This window comes from Mucor velutinosus, assembly GCF_035048745.1.
Source record: "Mucor velutinosus strain NIH1002 chromosome Unknown tig00000165, whole genome shotgun sequence".
NCBI classification, from domain to species: Eukaryota; Fungi; Mucoromycota; class Mucoromycetes; order Mucorales; family Mucoraceae; genus Mucor; species Mucor velutinosus.
This window is the reverse complement of record NW_027041913.1, coordinates 1,236,470-1,253,145: the sequence shown is the minus strand read 5'-3', so window position 1 is coordinate 1,253,145 and position 16,676 is coordinate 1,236,470. Positions and strand designations below refer to the sequence as shown.

The window sequence follows — 16,676 nt, the reverse complement described above, 5'->3', positions numbered from 1 at the left end:
GAACGAGTTGCCGCTGCGCACGTTGGTTTTCACCGAAGTGAAGTGAAGGTAGAGAGCCATCCGAAGCGTGAACACTTGCATTATATAGTAAGCATTGCTCAAGGTTAAGGGCCTACAAATAGTAATACCAACCTGCTTATTCCTATTATTTCTTTCTTCCTTCTACAAGACCATCGTGCTCTTATTACTAGTATCTGTTAAAAAACTAAAGACAGAGTCATATAAACCACGTAACTTGGTGTAGAGTGGAAATGTGCATCAAATGGTACTACTATTGATAGTCAATTTTCAATTTGTGCCTAATTAGACCCATTTTTCATAGATAGAGAAGTATCCATCGCTTGAGGCTTGATTCAAGGCTGTTGCATCAGATTACATGAATTTTCAGTGCTAAAGAGTCAGCCCCAACAGAATGCGCAGCGCAACAGCTTTGATCCTTTGTAAAACAGCAATAAATCATGGTATGCTTTGACGTTTTTGGATTCGATGACTCCCAAGGCTATATTTATGGATTCATTTTCTGTACTTACAATATAATTATCAGGTTGTGTTAGAGGAAGTTGGGTCAGAGTGTACTACATACGCTAGATATCATGTTTCCGTAGTTCAAACGTATTCTTTTCGTTAGTAAACGTTGTTCCCAGTGCTTTTGTAGTTTCAACAGGTCTTTTTCAAGTACAACTTGAGTTGCTTGCAAACAAACGCCTCTTCGTTGATACTAAAGTTTCGACTCTAATTTTGTTCTTACCATCAATGCCTTTTTTGGCTGTTACGAGCTTGCTGACAACTGTTGGTGGCTTCCTGGCAGATGCAGTTGCACCGTTTGCTGCTGTCATGTTAATTTCACGATGAACTTTTGTTCCTTGTACTGCTACTCTTCTTAAAATGGGTATGAATTTGGTACTGAATGATGAGTTAAATTAGTACTCACTGTTGTATTGAATGGCATTGTAGTAAATTATGAATCTTTAGCTATTCTTAGATTATTTGTCACTTGAACGAACTGTACGACCATTTTAGCGAACTCTTGGAGTAGTGTTTCGTCCACAAGGTCAGTTGGGTATATTAATGCTTAAAACAAAACTTTATGTGTACCTGTAAATTGATTCAATAAGTTTCTATACGCTTTTCAGAAGCCTCAAATCGAGCTCTTGATCGAAGCATTTGCTTTATGATATGAAATGAAGAGAAGAGAAGAAACAGCAAATGCTTGCGATTTGACGTATTTTAAAGATCTACAGCTGTCATCTAATCAAACAGCACTATATAATGATTAAATAAAATGTTGACATTCTCAACATTCACTTTCAAAGTTTTTCTGGCCTAGTGTTTGTACATAGTTTGCAACCTGTGCTCATCAACCTGATAAAGAGGACCGTCAATTGATGTTATAGTAAGGACAGTTTTTGATAACGTGCAAACTTGCTATGCACCACGTACTGTATCCAGACGATCATCGAGAGAATACAACTACGGATGCATTATTTGAACTCTCTGAAGTCAATTGACATCCTAGGTACGAACAAATTTGAATATGATTGGAAAATTCTATCTCTCGTCAAAGATGATTGCTCTAATATCTTGGACAATGCTGCATCCGAGTGTTACTCACCAAGTGTAAAAACTAGTAGGTCTTGCATTGCTTTTTTAAGGAACAGTTGAAGGTTCATAATGAACAGACAACGAGGAGAATATTTTCGGTTACTGACTCATTTACTTTGAGTAAGCTTCTGAAAGATTTCTTTATAATCGGTTTTGTGCCATACAGTCGACTTTGAATAGCATGAACATCAATTATCACCTTGATGCTACAAGTCAACCCTTTTACCGTGCAATTTTTTGAAAGTACGCATGAACTCAACCAGAGCAGTGAGGCAATGGAAGGGAGAGGCTTGTGCAATGTGTTTAGAACACCGTTACAGTTTTTCGAAATAACAATTCGCACCTTTTACTTGGTTCAACTACAACAGACAATAGATGGCCGAATCACCACAATCAACGCCTCGTAACATCAAATTGACAACTGTCAAAGGGACAACCATCGATTGCAAAGAGTCGCCCTTCTTTGGAAAATGTAGAGATGTAGAGGATTTCGAGAAACTGAATCGAGTTGGAGAAGGCACATACGGTGTAGTCTAGTACGTCAATATGGAGCAGATGGCGGGAGATTTTCTCTAACATTTACAAATAGCCGTGTAGTAGACAGAAAGACAAAACAGATTGTTGCCCTAAAGAAGATCAGAATGGAGAGGGAAACAGATGGCATGCCAGTGTCCAGTTTGAGAGAGATTAGTATTCTGAAGAGAATGAGACATCAGAACATCGTCAATGTAACAGATGTTGCGGTGGGACCCCGTCTCGAGTCCATCTTTTTAGTGATGGAATACTGTGAACAAGTAAGATATAGGCCACTTGCACGACTTATCTATATAAAATGGACTTATAGTGCTTGCTTGGTAGGATCTAGGAAGCTTATTAGACATGGTGTCTACGCCATACACTCCCTCCGAAAGTGAGTACCACCAGAAACAAGCAATAGGTCCATAACTAACATTAAGTCAGTCAAATGCTTGATGCTTCAATTACTAAAAGGATTAGAATACTGCCATAGCCATTCGATTATCCATAGAGACTTGAAAATGTCAAACTTGTTATTGACATCCTCAGGACTATTGAAGATTGGTAAGAATAATATGCGAATCAAGAAGAAGCTTGTCCACTGACTCGTACTATTTGATAGCTGATTTCGGATTGGCGCGAACATTGAGCTTGCCAGGCAAATCTATGACCCCTAATGTTGTTACATTATGGTACAGAGCGCCAGAAGTATTATTTGGCGATTCCAACTACACAACAGCGATAGATTTATGGTCAGCGGGATGCATCATGGGAGAATTGATGCAACATAAGCCATTATTACCAGGAAACACAGAGCAGGCTCAACTAGATATGATTGTCAAACTACTGGGATCACCTAATGACACAATTTGGCCCGGATTCAGTAAATTACCCGCAGCCAAAATGCTTGTATTACCAAAGCAAAGGTAGGACTATGTTTAGTTTCAACAAGACTCGCGCAAAAACTGACATGTGCTCCAGTTTTAGCAACATTAAAGAAGTGTTCCCTCGATACAGTGAAAATACCCTCGCTCTACTGGCAGGACTACTGACATATAACCCCAGATCAAGATTCAATGTAAAGCAAGCGATGGCGCATCCTTATTTCCAAGAGGCGCCCAGAGCTCAAGATCCATCACTCCTACCCACGTATCCCGAGGTCAGAAACCAATTGGCAGAGAGAGAAAGGTAAGCATTGGCCAGCATTGCTTGCCATTTGTAACTGACAATGACCTGTAGCAAAAGACGCGCGTATGAAGAAGAGAGAAGGAAGAGATCAATGAAAGAAGATCATGATACAGCTAGAAAAAGACGATAGAGCAATTGTAAATAACATTAAAAAAAAAAAAAAAAAAAAAAAAAAAAAAGACCATGAGATCCTGAAATGGGTTGCATGTATAGTACAACATTGGAAATAGACTCAGAATACTAATGCAAACCTGTCTGTTGATTTCATCACTGTTTCATTATGTAAGGTTGATATATACATGTCTGTGAGAACAGGCCAATTTATAGTGCAAGTGTTGTACCAACATCTGATAAGATCTCATCTGTGTATGATAGATCTGTTCATATTTACATGAATTAACTATATCGGACCTTGATTGAATAAAATCTTTTCCCAAATGCTGTAAATGTTTCATTCATCTCTTTTCTTCCTTCTTTCCCAATCGATAATTGGACTTGTGAGCACAAAACATAATACATCACACAGCAAACAAGATTATTAGAAAGCATAGGGAATCACATAACCTACACCATGGATATCAATACTTCTCTCAGCAGCGAAGGTGATAGAGATAAAGATGCTGATTATTTACCTCCAATCCCAGTGATGATGCGCCACCCCTATATTGTGGCCTCTGTGAAGCAATATCGCTCTGAAGCACAGAATGAGCAACTACAACATCATATCGTCTCTGAATCCTTCATCCCCATGGCACCGAATCTAATCAAACCACCTAGGAAGAGACGACGACCGCCATTCTCATATTCATCACTGATTGCACAAGCAATACTAGAAAGCGAAAATGAACGTATGACTCTACGAGATATATACACATGGATTACTGGTAGATATCCAGCCTTATATAACGCTGAAGATACTGGTTGGCAGGTAAAACCATGGCGAGAGTATGATACATCCTGATCTTTAAACGCTCAATATACATCATCTAGAATACCATTCGACACAATCTTTCCCTAAATCGATGCTTCAAGAAAGTGCCCAAATCTGAGCTAGTAGGTACCAACCATCGAGGGAAAGGCGGTTATTGGACTATAGACCCTACGCAAATGGAGAAATTCAAAAATGGAGCATTTGCAAAAGGGTCTTCTATATCAATGAGAAAGAAAGCAACTAAGACTTCCTCACCGACACCAAGCTTACCTGATACCCCTGTGTCCAGTCTAACAAACAACACAGCAAAAGACAATGACAATATAACCCACGCATCATCAGCAACATCGCCATCACAGCCGACAGTAGTAGTAGCAGCAGCAGTTGCGCATAATGAACCATGCCCTGTCATGCAAATTCATAATTTATTAAACTAGCTGCTCTACTGGGCTTTGTGGCTCTTGCGCTGTGTGTCAATCAATGGCATAAAGCAGGACCAGATATGTTTATATCTGTGTTCCTCCATTGCACGTCCTGTACTATTCTTTACTCCCTCGCTTTTTCCTTTTTGTTGATGTATACGAAATAGCCTTTTTTCTTTGTCTCACCACAAGTGCAAAAAGCATAGATAACCACTATCTTTTATCACTCAAACCGACTGATAATGGAGCACCTCATGTAAATAGAACGTTACACCACGGAATCTAATAAAAAATGTTGATCCATGAAATCAAGAATACACACTAGATGAGCAGAGAGCATGCGAGGAATCTAAACAATTGCCAGGATAGAACTCATTTCAGCCTAAATGAATGCAAAATACAGTTAGGCACGCAAAGTTACTTCCAAACAGAGACATGTAGTAAAGCCGGTCTTATCTAGATTCATAAATCACGATCGGTTTGCAGCCCCCCCTTGGCTGTAAACAATAATTTAGCCATTAAGAGCAGCGCTAAAGCTGTTGAGGCCAAAATGTCAATAGTGTTCTGCATAACCATATCCCTCCCTCTTCTTGATGGTTTATTGCAGTGCGTTGTCAAAATTAGAAATATCAAAGAATTAGGGGTCGCATTCCACTGCAGTTCTCTCCTGACAGATTGGATGCTCAATTGTTATTTGTAAATAGTGCAAGTTGCATCTGAATCGTACGTCGCACTATCATAAACAGAAAACTAGCCAGATTTAAACGGAAACGTATCAACCGCTGCTATTTAAAATGTGCCTGGCGATACCCGATCTCCATTGCTGAATATCACTTAAAAGTAACAACTCTTTCGATGCCACTTGACATTGCTTATAGCAGACTATCTTATTTCTAGCCGGTTCTAGCTAACCTTCTCCAGCACACAAAAGAAATATATTGATCAGATGTACGTATCACATTTTAAGGCTTGGTTTGTAGTCAAGTGCTGCTAAATGAACGCTGGTAGCCCCCCCCCCTTATACACAAAAACGGTCTGCATTTCAAAGCTGAAAAGCTTCGAATAGCGTCTTTTGCTGATATAAAGCGATTGACATCTTGATGGATGGTTAGCAATTATAATAAATTGGTCGGAAACAGCTTTTGCTCATTGCAGAGAAGTCCAATGCTTCAATTAAAGGGTAGGTTTATATATTTTTATTAGCCTGAATATGAAAAAAAGGGAGGAAGCAAAGCATATTTGAAACAGTAGAAGAGATCAATTGAGTAAAGAGCAGAATTCGTCCACTTTATCTTCCAACCATTCCCAACGTTTCATTCCAACCACCCACTCAGTAGGCAATTGGCTGTATCCAAATCTGGCGCCCAACATGGCACCAGCAGTCGTAGCATTTGTATCCGCTTCACCACCTTGCATCACAACATCCATCAACATCTTCTTAAAGTATTCAGTTTCAGATTGCAGAGGTACTTCTCTTGTCAAACAGTACAGGGCGGCGCTTAGACATTTGAATGTATCCCGACAATCAGCACTATCGTCAAGTGCAAGATCGCTTAATGAACTAGGAACACAATAATCCACAAGCTGATGGTAGTATTTCTGCATTTGATTCATATCTGTTTCTGGTGTGATGAACAATGGATCTGTCTGAGGCGCTATGAGCATGGATTTATTGGTTTCCACTACGTTTCGCACTAGGGCTTGCAGTCGATCATTGAGAGGGAGTGTATCGATAAAGTAATTGAAAGGCGATTGATGTTGCTGATCAAGGCTGGGTGTTGGGGAATGACTGATTTCTATCTCTAAATCTTGGCCTCGCAGCAACCTAGCGATGAGAGTCGACGCTATAACACATGATATCATACAACGTGGATCAGGATGGGTAACACGACAGCACTCTGTAGTGTTTTCAATAACAGTTGTACCATCCCAAAATTTGAGTGCTCCTAATAGTGGGGCTCTAACTAATGCACCATTAGCACCTCTCAGATTGTTCTTCGTTTTCCAGACTTCAATGGCAGCTTTTTGCTATAATACAGATTAGTTTAAGCTTTGGATATGAAAGATTGACTATTTCGATATTTACAGGACTCGTTTTATAGGTTGGGTTGGCTAAAACAGCTTGGTTGGTTGCATTCATTCCAGTTGGTAATTTGTGTAAATTTTTGATGCCATGCTCGCCGTAACTGAGTAATCTTGAAGCGAAATCCTTTGGTAGAAAATGACCTCCATTCTCGAAAAGAGATTCCATGACTAGCAACACTTGCTCTGCGTCGTCTCCAAAATCACTGCATTGATGTTAGTATGATACAGGATACACATTTGGGCGGTGCGTTACTTTTCTTCGAACTTTGATCTGTACTCATCTCGATGAAATGGGACACCATCCTCGTCCATACCAAAGCGTATGGGCCCATTACCATAGATTACTCGAACTTCTGACCGAGATAATCCTTCGGTTGCTAACCCGAGACTATCACCCAAAATAGCACCTGATTTGAAAATTAGAGTATAAGAAACATGTTGTTCAAAACTAAAAAAAAATAGTTTTTTTTTTTTTTTTTTTTTTTTTTTTACCAAAAATCAACCCCTTTACTTTATCCACAATGGTTGCAGTCTCTAATCTGGAGCATCCTGATGGAATTCTCATTATTATTTGACAAAAACAGAAGAAAGGGGAGAAGATTAAATGTAGAAAACAAAAAAAAAAAAATTCTGCTAATTTTCTACCTTATTTTGCAGAAAAAGTTATATAAAGAAAAGAGAAGAAGAAAGGGGAAACATGAAAAGAATTGTTACATTATAGAAGGATTTGAGATTTGTTTTTCAAGTCCTATTTGGTCAGCCGCATGATGTACAAGAATGAAGGAAGGCGAAAAACATGGGGAAAATAGGAATTGCTCATCTGCTTTAGACCCTTGATAACATTTCCCCCAAATAGCATCACATTTGACCACAATTCAAGTTGTTAGCAGATCACCTAACGAAAAAAGTCATCAAGGGATCCCATACACATGTTACTGTTTCAACAAACAACACAAAAAAACGAGGCTAACGTCAACTGCTTGTGCAACTTGAAGGCACATTTGATTTAAGGTTACCAGTAAATGTAAAGAGTGAGTGAGTAATCAATGTAGCACAACATTTGCAAATAGTCAAACATCATATCCTTCGACTGGGGGTGATCATTTGCAATTGGGAGATTAATTAAACATCAATCAAAAATCAGTTGATAATTATCAGGGATCTTCGATTCCAAAACTCGATTGTCTTTAATGCATCCCCTGAAATTGCATTCACTAAATACTCATATCATGGGATATACCAGGCTCAGGAACAAAGGAGCAGTAAGGATAGGCACTTGGTGACATCAAACTGATAAAGCATTACCTTGCAAAAAAGCATGTCGATTGATTCTAAAAGATGCCTTGCTCAAATTCGGTGTTTCGAGTGCTAGATCTCAGTTCATTTCTACTCAAACATAAACACTGACTCTCATCTTTTTGGAATGCAGATCAAACCAGCAAATCAGGCACCATGACCAGGCACCATTGGTGGAACAGGAAAGAGTAAGGTTTTGCACGTTTTTTCTAAATAAAACTGCCTGTCATTTTGCTTGGCAGCCGTTGGTTCCAGCACTGTCGCCTTGATTTTGAATGTAACCCACATTGCGAGAATTTAAAGCGTGCTTGTACATGTCCACTGAAAGGGTTATCTTGCATGCAAATGCTGCCGCGTTCTGTAAAGTGTGTTAATAAACCAAATGATTTCAAACGAATGCGTTTTGGTTGATGTAGTCTATAAAACAAACACTAGCTATTTGGCTAGCCCATTGATTACATCTACATGGACTCTCCTGCTCTGAACAGAAATCAAAAGACAGGTTGCAACTAAAAACATTGCTTCTAAACTGCCTTTTATGGTTCGCATTTAACCACCAAACTAGCGTCAAGGAGTTTAAGCTATATTGATGACAGCTTTTGAATTGCAGATTCTTCCTCTAACGCACGAGAAACCTCTATAATTACTCTGTAGGTGTGGATCTAAGTAGTCTGCAATGCTCCACGTCTGTATCAAAGAACAGAGCTGATATACAGATAGACAGCATACTGACATTATCTCTACCTACTCAAAAAGTTGCAAAACACAGCGCTATTTCGGCGCATTCGAGGCGCAATTTCTCGTGCTAGAAGCCGTTTTAGCCGGCCAAAATAGCACCAAACAACTGCTTTCACCTAGCACTTGCTTCCTGACACCTTTGCTCAGCTTTTCGGAGACCAAGAAAACATCACCAAAAATCGATCAAAAAGCATGAGGTACCCCCTCATGGTTTTCATCGAAAATCAAACGATCGCGTTTTTGACCGCAAAATCGACAACTTTTACTCTGGTATATATTAATTCGACATGACTCTATCGATCCAGGGCAGCCCCTGAAACTTCAACTGCAGGACCTCTACAGGGAGAATCTCGACATTTCTGCCCAAATCGTCATTTCAGGTTTTTAGGAATTGCTCTATTAATTCAGTCAAAGCACATGCTATAAATATTACCATCGGAAGTGCCTTCAAAAGTACTTGAGGAAAGCATAAGGGAGTACAGGCGAATTATCACAATTTACATAGTCGAATTTGGCAAATAGCTAAAATTAAAGTCGAATTTAATCAAATCTGGCCAATCTGAATCAGATGTAACCGGAGCTTGAATTACCTTCCGTAGCCAAGATCATTGCATTTCTTGTCATAAAAAATTGATGTTTCTAAGGCTGAAATGAAGGGTATAGCGAGGCAAAATATACTACCAACAAGCCTGACTAGCTATGTATGAAGGCGTGTATACATTTACCTTTGGACATTCAAAATGTAACTTCATCTTTGTGACGATTTGATCGGGTCTAGTGTTACACCTTTCAGCTCCACGCGAGATAACTTGGAACACCAATCCTGAAAAAAATATTCAAGCGCGTTTGTTTCTGTCAATATGGCGAAAGCTAATCCAAAGAACGAGGTGTCTGCTAAGCCAAAGTTCCAACAAACAAGGTAAGGGTATGCAAAAGGCGAATAATTGTGTATCATCTAACAGATTGAGTAAATCACTAGACTATGCTTTGCTCCAGTGTCATCGCCTTCAACAATCGCTAAGAAGAAAGACAATTATGCAGAGAAACTGGAACGAGAAATTCTCGATTTGAAGATTACCATCAACCAAGAGCTAAATGAGCATGAGGATCTTTGTAAAAAATGTGATGTAAGTGGATGGAAGCGCTCTAGAGAATGTTGCAGTAAACTGAATGCAATGACATGCAGATGTCAAGGCCAAGGATTCATTGTACAGCACTAAAGTCAAACTCTACTGAGCCTTGCACATATAGTTTCTGTGATGCCTGTGTCAAGGAATGGGCAAGTGAGGATATGAATTGGATCGAGAATAATGATGCAGATTATGTGTGTCGAAATGGAGACACAGTGCAACATAGGCCAGATGTATCAAGTTTCAAATGGGCATGTCTCGTGTGTAGAGGGTTATGCAGATGCGGGTAAATATAGCGAACGTTATTTGACAGACTTTCAGCTATACTCATGTCAGAAACACAGATACTGTTCAAAGCAGCCCGTGCCAAAGTAAGCTAGTTTCACCAAAGAAAGTAGCATGAACGTTCAATTCATCCTGTACATGTATAGGAAAAAGGGATCGAAACTGCTATTCAACATGGCGCCGTTCAAGCCGATCAATCCACCAAAGCTTGAGCAACTGGAACTGTTATATTCTGAAGAAGAGATCTGGATGCGCTTACAAATTCGCGAGTTTGTTTTTCGATTTGGAGAGTTATATGGACTGGATGATCGAGTGCTAACCAACTTGCAAAACGTTCAAGGCGATTGGAAGATCAAAAGGCTGGGCGCTTATTTAGTATACCATTGTCTGTATATCATGAGTCAATCAACAGAATATGAAGCACCACTTTCACCGCTAACAGAAGAGACAATACCACAAAAAGCCAAAGCTATACTAGACGGATGGATCAAGGAAAAAAAACTCGCTGCATATTACCTGGACAACGAGTCGAGAAACCAAGCACTCATGTGTACCTTGACAACAGAGGGCATGACATGCAGAAGATGGCAGGATGTAGCTGAGCTACTTGCATTAGCCGAGCATGAAGACATTCCCATCCCCACATATCCATTGAAAAAGCCAAGCGTTGAAAACGAGGACGACCAAGAATACGATGCTATGGACATAGACGAAGAGGAAGAACTATTGAATGAAATTGAGAGGTATCGCAAACCGGTTCGTAATACAGCGCTCTTACCAGCACAAACGGAACTCAAGTTGGTCTACATGTTACTTGAATTGCTTTTATATCATACCCAAATTCGACAATCATTGAATGTGCCCAACCATGGAGGTTCAGCCAACAAGGAAGTGCGTGATATGGTGCTTGAACTCAAAAAGCACATGAAAGAATACAACGTGGAAGCAACTCAAAATAAAAGCAAGCGATACAAATTGACGACTCGTATCAGTCAACTCATGGCTGTGCGTGGCAAAAGGGAAGAGCTGAAAAATGCACAGATCGAGCTAGATGAACTGGATATGTTGATCCGGGATGAACGCATTGATTTAGAGACGAAAAAGATTCAACTGGATGTAGCCAGTGCTAAATCACAGAAGCGAATGGAACCCGCAGGTGTCGATATGCTAGGCAATGAATACTGGATCTTCAATGATCTGTTGGATCACTTGAGCCATGCTTCTGATTATCGAAACAGCGAACAATGCTGGGCGTATGGTATTGTGATCATTGGTCCAGGCTTCCTTCATCCTGAAGATCATGATGTTCAATGGTGGTATATTAAAGGAACCCAAAACATGAGCCACCTGGTCAAGTGGCTTCAACAACAAACAGACGAAAAGGGCACTGGTGACCTTGTAAAGAAAATCAAGGGAAGAATCGACCATCTCGCTGCATTGGAATGTGTTGTCTATGGTGAAGGCTTCTTTTCAGTGTAAAGACTGTGTTCAAAGCATTTGTATCTGAAATATTCATAGCTACCCATCGCATGGATGATTAAGAATCAATAAAATAGTATAATATCAGCAAAGCATCATTGATTGATGCAGTTTAGTACTTGTAGGAGATTGGTTGATTGATAGACGTACCAAAATTAGAGTGCATCAGGGTCATAAAGATGAAATTGATTTTAAATGTCGCTCAAAATAGCTCATAAACTCACTTCAGTAGCGAAAATGAACACCTGCCCCCTAGTAAGCTTTACTATCAGCTTGATATCAAAATGAGATCAGTAGCGCTAGAGAATTAATAGCACATGCAAATGATGCTAAAAAGCCTACTAACTCAATGATGATGGCTACATTTTGAAACTGAAATTGCACTGGTTGTCATGGATTCAGATGCATTTGAGAGGGAATATGCATAGTATAGTCTATAGTATAAAAACCTACATACATTGTTCGTGTACGAATCACACATACGATGTATGTAGAGCAGCGTACAAAATAGCATTGATATGAAATTATCAACATCTCAGCTCCTTGGCAAAATGTAAATTATCATGATATTCATACAAGTTATTTTTGAAAAACTAAAAGCATCTAAAATTAGATAATATCAACAAGGGATGTTTGATATACCCTCCCTGCTAGCAGCAGCAGCAGCAGCAGCAGCAGCAGCAGCAGCAGCAATAGCAACAACAGCAGCAGCAGATGTAGAAAGAAGGGAGAAGCAGGAGGGAGGAGGTGAAGCAAAGCAAGCCTTAGTTAAAAAATGACGAGTGTCATGCGAGTTGCATTTCTTTGTGAAATACCCCATCACAATGGAGCCCTACTTTTTGATTTTAGTAGTATTTTTTTCTGTTCGGTGCTAATGATGGATATTTATATTTGTTATGCGTTGGTATCGCAATCTATTCAAAGAATATAAGAAAAAGTGGATAATTTGCATGATTTCAATTAGCAGCAGAAAGAGGCATTCTCTGTACGCTAAATGCATATAATCAATGTAAACGCATTACCATGTGAGATAATAGAATAGAACAAGATGTCTGTTTGTCAACTTATTATAATGATGAGGTCTCCCTTACTTATTTCATTCTCTCTCTCTCTCTCTCTCTTTCTCTCTCTTTCATTCACACAACTCCCTTTCTTGTCTGCCTTTTTCAAATCAACTCCTGCTTTCTTTGTTTTCATTATTGTGTTGGAATAAGGCTCCTATTTAGAGATTGGATATAGTTTATAACACACTCTTTTCTTGTTTGACATTTTGACTTTTTTTTCGATTCTTCCTTTCTCTTTCTCTTTCTCTTTCTCTTTCTCTTTCTCTCTTTCTCTCTCCATCAAGATGCAATCCACCATGGCTTCATTTGCTCCAGATCAACCACAGCCATATTTCTATCCACCTGCTATTCCGGAATATCAAAGATCCAACCCCAATTCCCGAAGAGCGTCAGCAGCAACCGTCGCCAATCATTCGTCCAGCAGATCATCCAGATCAACGCGAGACAGACGTCGAAGTTCTGGTGCAATTTCCACGCATTCTCAGCAACAAAAACCCAAGAAATGCATTGGAGATTATGTAGTGGGAAAGACGCTGGGGAAAGGTGCTTCAGGTACAAGACCATGAATTCAGGCACACACGACATCTTAATTTTATTATGATTAGGCCGAGTTAAATTGGGTGTTCATAGACACACAGGAGAACAAGTTGCTATAAAAATCATTAGCAAAGCGCATTTAGCTGCAAATCCTGCCATCGAAAAAGCTGTACGAAGAGAAATCGCCATTATGAAGTTGATTCACCATCCAAATGTCATGTCGCTCATTGATGTGATTGACGATCCAGCATCTTCAGATTTGTAAGTGCCTCTTTCTCTTTCTCTTTCTCTTTCTCCTATCATTCATCTTGATAATTATTACGATGACCTCCCCCCCCCCTCATTCTCCTATTAACACCATGAACCATGAAATTCCCCTATGTATATAATATAACGCAACTCCTATACTCAACCGACTTCAAAATAGATATCTCATACTGGAATATGTGGAGGGTGGCGAGCTGTTTGAATACCTTGTCAGCAAAGGGAGATTGGGCGAGGCAGAAGCAAGACACCATTTCCAACAAATCATTATGGGACTAGATTATTGCCATCACCATCTGATCTGTCATCGTGATTTGAAGCCTGAAAATTTGCTTTTGAACTCTAGAAACGGCATCAAAATTGCTGATTTCGGCATGGCATCACTCCAGCCATTAGGTTCCATGCTTGAAACTAGTTGCGGGTAACGTGCCTATCACTCGATAGTTTAGACTCAACTTAGCGACTCATCCTCAATTGTAGGTCTCCTCATTATGCTAGTCCTGAAATCGTTGCTGGCATGCCATACAACGGTTCCTCGTGTGATATTTGGTCTTGTGGTGTTATTCTTTACGCTTTGTTAACAGGCCATCTCCCATTCGATGATGAGAACATCCGTCAACTGTTAAAGAAGGTCAAGTCAGGTAAATACATTATGCCCGACAACATATCGCGCTCAGCCCAAGATCTCATCCGCCGCATACTCGTTGTTGATCCATCCAAGAGACTGAATATGCAGCAAATCATGTCTCATCCATGGTTTCGGGAAACTGAACCCACCAACATTTCTGTGCTTCCGGTTCCTCCTACTGAAAAAGAAATCGGGCAGCCTGTAAATGATGCTTCTGAAATCGATGATCGCATACTGGAAACAATCAAGTTTTTATGGGGAGAATCAAACAATCAAGCAGTGATCAATGCACTGATTCAAAAAAAGTAAAATGTCTTTTTATAGCTTCTTCTTGTGTGGTCGTTATTAACCAGGTTTTCATGTAGACACAATATGCAAAAGGTGGTCTATGTGCTTTTGCAACAGCATGCAGAGAGATATTGGCAGGCAGATCACGATGATGAGAGTGATGATGACACCGAGGATGCCTATTCAGGTAAGCTATTCTTTCCAGCTGATGTGTAAAGCCTTGTATTCACTCGCTCCCATAGATGCCCCTAGACGTCGTTATAGAACCATTGGCCATAGAACCGAGCGTGACAGACGTTGCCACTCCATGGTGGACGCCAACAGTAACGTTATCAAGTCAGGGTCTGCTACTACAGCCAGAAAGAATTCCGCTGCAGTTGTAGGCAGTCGCCCAGTTGCGCCTTGGATGCCATCCGATGCCTCTGTGCCTTCATCACCCGTGCAATCGAAACCCGACGTGCTTCGTCGCTACTCGGCTGCTACTATTCGATCTGAACGTACACCTACATTTGTTGTGGATGATCTACCTGCTAGTCCTGCAGTGCCCAGCGATGAAAAGAAGCCTAAAATGAAGAAGAGCGAAACTTTTTACGCTCGGTTTGTCAAAAACGTTCTGTCACCTTCTCGCAGACAGAGCAAAGATGCAAGGTAAAAAAAAAAAAAAAAAAAAAAAAAAAAAAAAAGTAGTGCAATGTAGCTGGTGCACTGATTAACCTTCTTTTCCATGCCAATGCAGGAGCAGCCAAAACACAGAAGTGCCTCCCTCTGCATCTCAACAGAGCAATTGCCCAAGTACTACAAGCACAACGACAGCGCCTTCAAGTCCAGTTACTCCAACCCCTACTTCAAAGCCAATTGCTGCAACACTGGTAGGCACATTGAGACGCAAGAACCCCTTCAATCGTACACCAATCAATACAACTGATTTTGCCATCTCCTCCACTTCAATGAGGGAGCCTGCCTCGCCCACAGTGCCACCTAAATCGGCACTGAGACCCTCCAGTCATATCCTACAACGCAACAAGGTAGATCCTTCTGACGAAGATCCCGAGGAGGAGAGCATCTCCATGGAACAGCAAAAGGAGAACCGCAAATCAAACAAATCAGCTACTCTCAGCGCTAAACGACTTTCGCTTCGTATTCCCAATGCCTTTAGAAACGACTCTACTGTCAATTCGTCATCCACAAAAAAATTTGGCTTCACACTTGGCTCCAACTCACGTAAACAAAGAAAGCAGTTGGATCTGTCACTCTTTCAAACCGAACAAGCTCAGCAAAAGGAAAAGACAAGCAGCATCATGGCAAGCAGCAAAAAGACACTTGTTAATGATTCCAGTCTGTTGCCTCCTCCTGCTTTATCAGATGGCAGTACATTAAGTAGCAGTAGTAGTAGCACATGCTCAAGCACTCACAGTGGTTATTATCAAGCATTAACATCGCCTTTACAGAAAGTACCGCCTACGTTCAAGACTGTCATGAACAAGCAATCCAACAGCAACGTGTATGCCACTGGAAACCCTCGTAGATCAAGCCAACTGTCATTCAAATCCATGGACCGCAGAGGCAGCAATATCAGCACATCTACATTGGCACAGCAGCAACAGCATATGAATAATAACAGACCCACCACGCCCAGTCTGTTATCCAACAGCTCTACCATTGCTTCACCCACTACGCCTGGCAGCAATAACAACGGCATCCCATCACAACCAGCCAAGGCATCGTGGCTCAATAACTTATTCATCTTCAAACAACCCAAAGTGTGCTCCCTGGTGGTTTACAGCACACACACAGCCGGTATTTTAAGATCATTGCATCGTTTAATGAACAAGGTATAATTTACATGACACATTAGATTTAAAACTGTACTAATCAAGGATTCTGTTACTAGACAAACGAAGCTAGATTCTATGAGAAATGCGATAGAACAGGTGTTACTCGATACAAGGCTGAAATCAAGACAAAATCACAGGATGGTCAAAGACCACGTCAAGTTAAATGTAGAATTGACTTGATTATGTCTGATCTGGATCCCCAAAGCTGTGTGGTTCAGTTTACTCAGCAGCAAGGCGATGCCGTTTTATTGAACACAACGATCCAGCAGCTTCATGAAGCCATCCTGAAAGAGTATCCTTGCCCTTCCAATATCATCATGGCTTCAGAATCTTTCAAGGAGATGAATTCTGTCATTACTTCGGGTATTTTGGCCGAAGACTACTAAAC

At 40.4% G+C, this 16,676-nt stretch overlaps 5 protein-coding genes across 5 annotated transcripts; 4 read left to right on the top strand and 1 right to left on the bottom strand.

The window, feature by feature from the left end:
• Nucleotides 1-1,977: 1,977 nt before the first annotated feature.
• ATC70_003360 (uncharacterized protein) lies at nt 1,978-3,436 on the top strand (the record flags this gene model as incomplete). The annotated part of the gene is made up of 7 exons (XM_064822722.1): nt 1,978-2,138; nt 2,192-2,396; nt 2,461-2,512; nt 2,563-2,682; nt 2,741-3,044; nt 3,100-3,306; nt 3,358-3,436. 7 exons carry the CDS (start codon nt 1,978-1,980, stop codon nt 3,434-3,436), a joined length of 1,128 nt encoding a protein of 375 aa, XP_064679322.1.
• Nucleotides 3,437-3,877: 441 nt separating this feature from the next.
• On the top strand, nt 3,878-4,674 carry RSC9 (Chromatin structure-remodeling complex protein rsc9; the record flags this gene model as incomplete). The annotated part of the gene is made up of 2 exons (XM_064822721.1): nt 3,878-4,234; nt 4,297-4,674. 2 exons carry the CDS (start codon nt 3,878-3,880, stop codon nt 4,672-4,674), a joined length of 735 nt encoding a protein of 244 aa, XP_064679321.1.
• Nucleotides 4,675-5,916: 1,242 nt separating this feature from the next.
• Nucleotides 5,917-7,309, bottom strand: ATC70_003358 (uncharacterized protein; the record flags this gene model as incomplete). The annotated part of the gene is made up of 4 exons (XM_064822720.1): nt 5,917-6,687; nt 6,746-6,947; nt 6,998-7,151; nt 7,237-7,309. 4 exons carry the CDS (start codon nt 7,307-7,309, stop codon nt 5,917-5,919), a joined length of 1,200 nt encoding a protein of 399 aa, XP_064679320.1.
• A 2,329-nt stretch (nt 7,310-9,638) lies between these two features.
• On the top strand, nt 9,639-11,672 carry ATC70_003357 (uncharacterized protein; the record flags this gene model as incomplete). Its single annotated transcript, XM_064822719.1, has 5 exons — nt 9,639-9,697; nt 9,758-9,905; nt 9,965-10,194; nt 10,253-10,279; nt 10,340-11,672. The coding sequence occupies 5 exons, from the start codon at nt 9,639-9,641 to the stop codon at nt 11,670-11,672; spliced, it is 1,797 nt and encodes a 598-aa protein (XP_064679319.1).
• A 1,348-nt stretch (nt 11,673-13,020) lies between these two features.
• On the top strand, nt 13,021-16,674 carry CDC43 (geranylgeranyl transferase type-1 subunit beta; the record flags this gene model as incomplete). The annotated part of the gene is made up of 8 exons (XM_064822718.1): nt 13,021-13,288; nt 13,342-13,534; nt 13,701-13,958; nt 14,018-14,470; nt 14,531-14,640; nt 14,696-15,101; nt 15,190-16,285; nt 16,345-16,674. The coding sequence occupies 8 exons, from the start codon at nt 13,021-13,023 to the stop codon at nt 16,672-16,674; spliced, it is 3,114 nt and encodes a 1,037-aa protein (XP_064679318.1).
• Between the last annotated feature and the right edge of the window lie 2 nt (nt 16,675-16,676).